Raw genomic sequence first — 8,580 nt, 5'->3', positions numbered from 1 at the left:
AAAGAATTTGAAAATATCAAAAAAAAAATGAAGATTAAAAAAAAACATGTCATATAATAAACAAAGAAACATATTAAAAAGTAAATACTCAAAATTAACAATTGAAAAAACTAACAAAAGAAAATTCGAACATCGATTTGTACTACCAACTTTTCTACACCTTTTTTTTCGCCGAAAATAACAAAAAATTATTATTATTTTTTTTATTTTTTAGAAGTTTTTGTGTTTGCATTTTCATTTTTTAGTTTTTGTGTTGTCTTTTCGTTTACGTAAAGTTTGTTTTTATTTGTGCTGTTTTGCATTGTTTCAGCCACTGCAATACTTTACCACCTCTTTATTTTTCCAAGAAAGCAATTTATTAACTTCATGTTAAATGGATCACCAGAAGGCTCTTTTGGACTTGCCCATCCTTCTGGTTGGATGACCAGTGACAGTTCTCTTCAAGTCATACGCCATTTTATAAAATATGTTAGGCCAACTGAAAACTACCCTGTGATACTAATATTAGACAAGCATGAAAGTCATCTTTCATATGCTGCCCTAGAATTAGCTAAAAGTAATAACATTCCTATTATTACCCTACCACCTCATACAAGCCATAAGTTACAGCCACTAGACCGTGCCGTATTTGGACCAATGAATACCGCCTTCAATAATCTTGCTGACTCTTAGCAAATAAAACATGGTGGGAAAACTCTGTTCATTTACCAGCTGGTGGAGCTTGGAGGCACAGCTTTTCTCAAGGCTTCTACAAAACAAAATATTTTGTCTGGTTTCAAAACTAGTGGTGTGTGGCCTCTAGATTAAAACACATTTTCTGATGAAGAATTTCTGCCTTCGGACGTTACAGACAGGCCTATGGTTGCAGAACCAGAATTATCAGACATAGACATTGCAAGAGCAAGGGCACATTGTAGCTCATCATCACCAAACACTGACACTCTTTTTGTTCCTGATGCAACTACACAAGCGGACACGTCAATTAATTTGTTTGTCAAGAAGTATCTTGCGACGCAGTTTTTTTTTTTTTTTTTTTTTTTTTGGTTTACATTTGTTAATCGTTGTACAGCTTAAAATAAAAAATAGTAAAAATAATAATATAAACTTACAATGATAAAAAAATAACAAATATAAACAAGGTATCTGAAAGAAGATCACAAGGATCTTGTCATCAGAACCTCAAATAAGCATTTAACAAAGATAAGATAAAAAAAAAGTTAATAAACTTTTACAAAACTACAAGGTAAATAATCTGATCTGAAGAAAGATCAAGATGATCTTGTCATCAGAATTGTATACAAGAGTAAACCAATGTGGAAGTTAAAAAGTAAAAAGTGTATGAACAATAAATAAAATTAGTAGGAATAAAATTCTATAAACGTAAACATGTATATAAACAATAAAAAAGTAGACCAAAAAATATTTTTAACTTTTACTACTAATAATAACTCAAATTATTATCTAATGAAAGAATGAGATTTTTCAGTTTTTTTTTAAAAAGGCAAAAAGTAATAGGTACTTCGAAATTAAAATTCGGCAAAACAAGTTTATTCCAAAGGTGTGGCGCTCGATAGGTAATACAAAATTGGTTAAAGTTTGTTTGACAAAAAGGTTCATTTAAAAAGTTATTATTTCTCAAAGTATATTTACTGATTGGTTTAAGAGAAAAAAGATCTTTGAAAACGGCTACGGATAAGTTATTTATCCACATATATACAAAACATAAAGTATTAAATACATTTAACTCGTATATATTCAAAATTCTCATTTCCATAAAATAATGCTTCGAATGAGAGAAGCGATTTGCAAAATTGATTATACGGATTGCGCGTTTCTGACGGAGATAAAGACGTTGCAACTTACTTTTTTCAGTACTTCCCCAAGCAATATTGGCATAATTTAAATAACTATGTATAAATGAGTAATAAAGTTGTATTAAGACTTTCATATTGAGATAGATTCGTAATTTATATAGGATCTCCATGTTTTTAGAAAATTTTGTGCTTATATAATCAATATGGTGATTCCAAGTAATATTTTCATCAAGATAAACACCTAAAAATTTTGTAACAGAATCTCTTTTGATTTCCTTTTGATCGATAAAAATTTGAGGTAAATTTGTAGGGAGAAATCTTTTTTTTGTAATCAAATGAAATAAAACCCATTTTGTTTTATTAATATTTAAGGTTAACTTATTACACTTAAACCAATCAGATATATGTCTGAGTTCTTCGTTCATTGTTTTAAAAAGTTCAGCGATATCATAGTTAGAAAGGAATAGGTTTGTATCATCTGCATACATAATGCTCATTAGTTTTGAAGCTTTATTTAAGTCATTTATATAAATTAAAAAAAGGAGAGGTCCAACAATTGAACCTTGTGGAAATCCACAAGTATTAAGAAAAGTGGATTGATAATCATTGTTAAATAATACAAACTGTTTTCGATTAGATAGATAACTTTTAAACCATTTTAAAATTTTATTTTTTATTCCGTAGTATTTGAGTTTATGAATCAAAATATGGTGATCGACCGTATCAAAAGCTTTTGATAGGTGAATAAAAATTCCTAGTGTATATTGTGATTTTTCAAATGATTTTGAGATTTCACGTACAAATTGGATAATAGCATGTTCCGTTGAGTTATCTTTCTTGAAACCAAATTGATTAATGTAAAGTAGATCATTATCATGAAAGTATTTGTATAATCTGTTGAACATAATTTTTTCTAGGATTTTCGAAAATGTGGAGAGAACAGAGATGGGGCGATAGGGCGATAGTTTCACAAGGAACGCATCAATTAATGTGTTGGTCCATACAGTATCTTTGGATGCAGCTTCATTAAAAATGTTTGCTTCGCCTGAAATATTTGTAGGCTATCCTAAAGCTGCTCCTCGCAAGCAAACCAACAGAGGGAAAAAACGTGGAAAATGTATGAACGCGACATCATCACCGATGATGGAGGAAATAAAATTAAAGCAGTGCATTAAATCCAATGTAAACAAGAATCTATTTGATACTGACATGACTGATGATATGTCAGATAGTATTAGTGACAGTAGCGACAGTAGTGATGAAAGTATTGATGTCAGAATGGTTGATGTCGAAAGTGTGAATGTTAACGACTATGTTTTGTGTGAGTTTGAGGTAGGAAAGAAAACAAAATATTTAGATGGTAATGTTATAAAAGAAGAAGATGAGGATGGTGTTATTGAAATTTCTTTTTTGCGAAAGAGTGGGAAAACAGTTGACAAGTTTTTTTAGCCGACAGTATATTGGGATAGTCAGAATAGGATAAATTAAAACAATTTTGCCGCCACCAGTAAATTCCAAAAGTAAAAAAAGAACAGAAAGATATATCTCACTTGATTTATCTTTAAAAAAAATTTTTTTTATTAATTTCTTTAAAACTTCTTGTGTCTTCCACAGGTGGTCCATTTCTCCCCACAGGTGGTCCATTTCTCCCCATATTGGAGTGATGTTTTTTATTTTATATTCTTGTGTATGATAATTTTTATTTTTTTTATAGACTATATTTTGAAATAAATGGTTACTCTTTTGAGAAATATAACAAACATCTCTGAGTTGTTGTTATCTATGTTTTAATGCAACTTTTTGTAAAAAAGTAAAAATGGTGGACCATTTCTCCCCACTCTCCCCTATATAACAGTTAATATAATTTTAAGTATTTGTTTATTTACAATTTTATATTTAATTTTTCACAATAAATCACAGTTCTCTTCAAAATAAATTTTGAGTATTGATTTGGATTGCAATATTTACTTTAATAAGTGTACTCTTTTCGCAGGTTTTTTTAAACAAATTTGATAAGGATGCATTTTAACGAGAATCCGAGTCTTATGATTACTTTAAGAACCACTATTTCTACTATTAAACTAACTCAAAACATAATAAGAAATTTTTATAAATTAATATTGAATTTTTTTTTTATTGTTGAAAGTTTAGATTTTAAAAACAATTTAATACACTTAATCTTTTGAGCATAAAAATTCATTTTTCTGGTATACTTTATTGATCCAATATTTATCAAATAAAAGATATTTTTAATCCACTAAAACTAAACAAATTTGTTTTTTATAATAACTTACTTCATCCATGATTTAATAATTTATGCATTTTAAAATATACTAATCAGGGGCGGATCTAGGGTACGTCTAATACGTCTTAAGACGTACCCAAAAATATCAAAAATATAAATTATACTATATGCGATTATTACTTGAATTTTAAAAAAGTATATATCTTTTTTGCTGAACTGTCAACTCAATAAGATTTAAGTACTACGCTTGCGTTTTACATTTACGGGCAATTGTGAAATAAAAATACCAATGGTTCTTGTTTAAAGCGATTTTTAAAACGTTTATAAAAGTATCTTAACCGGAGGTTTAAGCAATTCTTGATAAATAATATATACCTAAACAGATCAATAGACGTACCCAATTTTATTTTAATATATAATTAAAAATCTTTTTAAATTTTTATTTAGCTTGTTAAAATAATAATTGAAAATTTTCTTTACTTATAACAATTTTTGGACGAACCTAATTCATAACACCCTTAATAAATTTTTGACGAAATCTATTGTTTTGCAATCATCAGGAGGTAAAAGTAATAATAATATTCTATAAGTGATAAAATACATCAATAGACGTACCCAGTATTATTTCATTATATTATTTATCTTTATATTCAATTTAGTTTTCATTATTTATAATTTTAAATATTCTGTTTTTTTTATAAAAAAAACACTGTCGGACGTACCCTAACACATACACCCTAATATACATACGAATAATTCAAAATATTCAAAATTTGTTTAATTTTAAATGTTCAAGCATTAATTTGTCTGTCCGAGTATTAATTTAAAATGTCAATCAATCAAGAAATTAAAAACATTATGTTACAAAATGATAAAACAAAATTGATTTCTTTGAAAGATATGTTAGAAAAAAATATTAGTTCTTGTAAAGATATTATTATTGTCGACTCTTGCAAAGCAGAAAAAACTCTTAAAATTTTTGAAATCTATCTTCCAAAAAGTTTTAAAGAAAAACATAATGGCAATTTTGTTGTTTTAAGGTAAAGATGTTTGTTCAGGTTCCATAATTTTCTAAATAACTATTTGGTTAATTGTAATGTTATATTGACTGCTAGCTAGTTAAAAATATTTATAAATTTTTCATATAAATACATTAATTATTATATTTTATGTATATCTCAGGTCTCAATCAACTGGAAACTGTCTGTACAGTTCTATCTCCTTGTGTCTAACTGGAAATAACTGCATGGCTAATGATTTAAGATTACAGACCTCAATTGAATTATTCTTAAATGCCGAATTTTATTCTAATCATCCAACTTTTCATAATGCTTTTGTTAATAATACTAGCTCTTTTCTATGCTTTGATAACATTCTTCCTTTATCAGTATCACTAAATTCTTTGGATTCAGGAAAAAAAAGTATAGATTTAGTTCAAGAAGAAGCTATTAATAATTGTAACAATGAAAACTGGTCTTCTTTCCTTTGTATTATTGCATTATCAAGTGTTTGCAATAAGAAAATAGAATGTTTATATCCAGATTTTGGTCTACATAAATTTAAAACTTTATTCAGCTCTACTATTGTACCTCGTATAACCTCTTTAAACAATATTGAGTCTTTTTATCTCCTTTTTTGTTATGAAGGTGTTTTATATGATTTTTCTGCTCCTTTCCAACACAACCATTATACCCCTGTGATAATAAAAGAAAACTTAAAACGAAAAATTTCAAATGAAAGCACCAAAATGTCGCAGACTAAAATAAAATTTTATTTCGAGGCCAAACATCAAGATAGTAGTCTTTTATTGGATAATATAAAAAGGAAACCAATGGAAGTCTCTACTCAACCACCATTATCATTATCAAAATTTAGTAAAATTACATGTTGTGAATCATTTACTTTACCGTCCAATAATTATGATATTGGTTATTTGGTTTCTAACTATACTAGTTATTCAAATGTTGCAAAAACCTTAAATAATTCTGAACTTCAACATTTAGTTAAATCTGTTTTTGTACCTTGTAAAACATATTCTTTTCCTAAAAATCTGAATGGGCGAAGTTTTCAATTTATGTGGATGGAAAAATTTCCATGGCTCACATATTCGAAAATATTTGATGGAGCCTTCTGCTTGCCATGTGTACTTTTTGGGTGCAATTTTCCATCTGAATGTAGTTTAGTCGAAAGATTATTTAGTAAGCCTTTTGATCGCTGGAATGAAGCTTCTCGTTACTTTCAGATACATGCATTTGGCAAAACCAATGATAGGTCTGTCTGCAGAAATAAAAGCTTACATGTAAAAACTGCTGAAGTTTTATTTTCAATGTCGTCCATTTGGTCTTGTAAAACAGAATCAATAGATATTACATCTCAAAAAATAGTTCAATCACAGATTTCTAAAAACCGACAGTTATTACAACCTATTATTGAAACAATTATTCTCTGTGGACGTCTTGGTCTTTCTTTACGAGGCCATAGAGATGATTCGGAGTTTCATCCTGAAAATGGTGAGTTTTCTAATCATACTGTAGGTAATTTTATTGAATTGTTACATTTTCGTGTTAAAGCTGGTGATAAAGTTCTTGAAGATCATCTTAAATATCATCAACGAAATGCATCTTATATATCTAAGACATCACAAAATCAGTTAGTAAGGTGTTGTGGAGAAGTTATTACTGACACAATAATAGCAGAAATTAAAAATTCTAAATATTTTTCTATTATTGCTGATGAAGCTTCTGACAGTTCAAATAAAGAACAGCTATCATTAGTTATACGATTTGTTGATTCAAAGTTTAATATAAGAGAAGAATTTATCAGTTTTTTACATTGCACAAATGGTATTACTGGTGAAGGATTATTTGATATTTTGTTAAAAAGTATTTCAGATTTTTCTCTAGATATCATGAATTGCCGAGGACAGTCATATGATGGTGCTGGAGCAATGGCTGGTCATACCAAAGGATTGTCCTCTCGCATTTTAAATCTAAATGAAAAAGCTTCATTTGTTCATTGCTATAGCCATAGGCTAAATTTAGCTATTTGTGCCTCGTGCAACGTACAATATGTTAAGAATCTTCTGACACATGTTAAAGAAGTATCATATTTTTTTAATCTTTCACCTACGAGACAACAAAAGTTAGGGGAGCATATCGAAAGTACTGTTCCATCGGCTGTTAAAAAAAAGTTAAAAGATGTTTGCAGGACACGTTGGGTGGAAAAAGTAAATGGATTAGACACTTTTCAAGAACTTTTTATTTCTTTGGTCTCTTGTCTTGAAGAGATGTCTTTAAATGTCAGTAAGAGTTTTAATCACTCAACATCTTCAAGTGCATCGTCTCTTCTGAAACTAATTACAGGTTTTGATTTTATTGTTGCTATGTGCATAACAAGAAATGTGTTTGACTTAACTCTTCCCATAACGCGAATGTTGCAGTCAAAGAGTAATGATATTTATGATGGTTTAAATCTTATTCAGGCGTTGAAAGATGTTGTATCTTCACTTAGAAATGTAGTTGATCAGCACCATCAAATGTGTTATGAACAGGCTTTAAAAATTGCACAAAATATTAATGTAGTCGAAACAAAGCCAAGAACTTCCTTTATTTCCAAAAACAGAGATAATACACCTTCTGAATCTATTTCTGATTATTTTAAGTTTGTTATCACGATTCCTTTGTTAGACCATCTCAGTGTTGAACTAGACACAAGGTTTGATGATACTACCTTAAAATGTTATAAAGCACTTGTGCTAGTTCCTAGAAAAATGATTTCAGTAGTGCAACGTTCTCGTGACACCAGTTGGAAAGACTCCATCATATCTTTCAGTGACTTTTATGGAACAGATTTACCGAATCCGCTTGCTTTGTCTGGTGAGCTTGATTTAAGGGAAGCCTTCTGGTTAAATTTTAAAGGAGATATCCCTTCTAATATTTCTGAGACTTTAAAAGCGATAAATTTTCCTGGTTTTGAAAACATAAAAGTTTGTCTAAAGTTACTTGCTACCTTTCCATTAACTTCATGTGAGTGTGAGCGGTCATTTTCTTCGCTTCGGCGCCTAAAAAATTACATGCGAAGCACCATGGTTCAGGACCGCCTAAATGGTTTAGCATTAATGAATATTCATACAGAGATAGTTATAGATATAAAAAAAGTCATTGATAAGTTTGCTACTATTAATCGTAGATTAACTTTTAAATAAAATTGAAATAAATATAAAATATATTTAAAAAAAATTTTAAAATATAAAGTTTAAAAAAATACAAATTACTAAAAATAAAAACAGAACAAAAAAAGTCATCTTTATTTGCGACTGGTAAAAAAAACCCGGCTATTTTCATAGCCACAAATCTTTTTAAAACATTATTTGGCATAAAGAAATTATTGGCATACATCGCGTTACATACGTTGGTTTCAGATATATCGTTGTTGCTGTTATCATTCTTTGTAAATGCTATGTTATAATAATTATAGTGTAAACGTTTTTATTTTTTGAAGTTTTATGTATTATACAAGTTT

General features: G+C 28.7%; 2 protein-coding genes across 2 annotated transcripts; both read left to right on the top strand.

Annotated features, from left to right (window-relative positions):
• Positions 1-366: 366 nt before the first annotated feature.
• On the top strand, positions 367-672 carry LOC136076865 (uncharacterized). Its single transcript, XM_065790497.1, has one exon. It carries the CDS (start codon positions 367-369, stop codon positions 670-672), a length of 306 nt encoding a protein of 101 aa, XP_065646569.1.
• Positions 673-4,834: 4,162 nt separating this feature from the next.
• LOC105845322 (52 kDa repressor of the inhibitor of the protein kinase) lies at positions 4,835-8,297 on the top strand. The gene is made up of 2 exons (XM_065789904.1): positions 4,835-5,099; positions 5,179-8,297. Exon 2 carries the CDS (start codon positions 5,306-5,308, stop codon positions 8,261-8,263), a length of 2,958 nt encoding a protein of 985 aa, XP_065645976.1. The 5' UTR covers positions 4,835-5,099; positions 5,179-5,305; the 3' UTR covers positions 8,264-8,297.
• Positions 8,298-8,580: the final 283 nt, after the last annotated feature.

The sequence above is a fragment of the Hydra vulgaris genome, chromosome 02 (assembly GCF_038396675.1).
Source record: "Hydra vulgaris chromosome 02, alternate assembly HydraT2T_AEP".
Classification (NCBI taxonomy): domain Eukaryota; kingdom Metazoa; phylum Cnidaria; class Hydrozoa; order Anthoathecata; family Hydridae; genus Hydra; species Hydra vulgaris.
This window is presented reverse-complemented; position numbering and strand designations above follow the sequence as displayed.

Excerpts from the sequence above, each read along its gene's own strand:
- LOC136076865 (XM_065790497.1), top strand. The coding sequence starts at position 367 with ATGTTAAATGGATCACCAGAAGGCTCTTTTGGACTTGCCCATCCTTCT.
- LOC105845322 (XM_065789904.1), top strand. The coding sequence starts at position 5,306 with ATGGCTAATGATTTAAGATTACAGACCTCAATTGAATTATTCTTAAAT.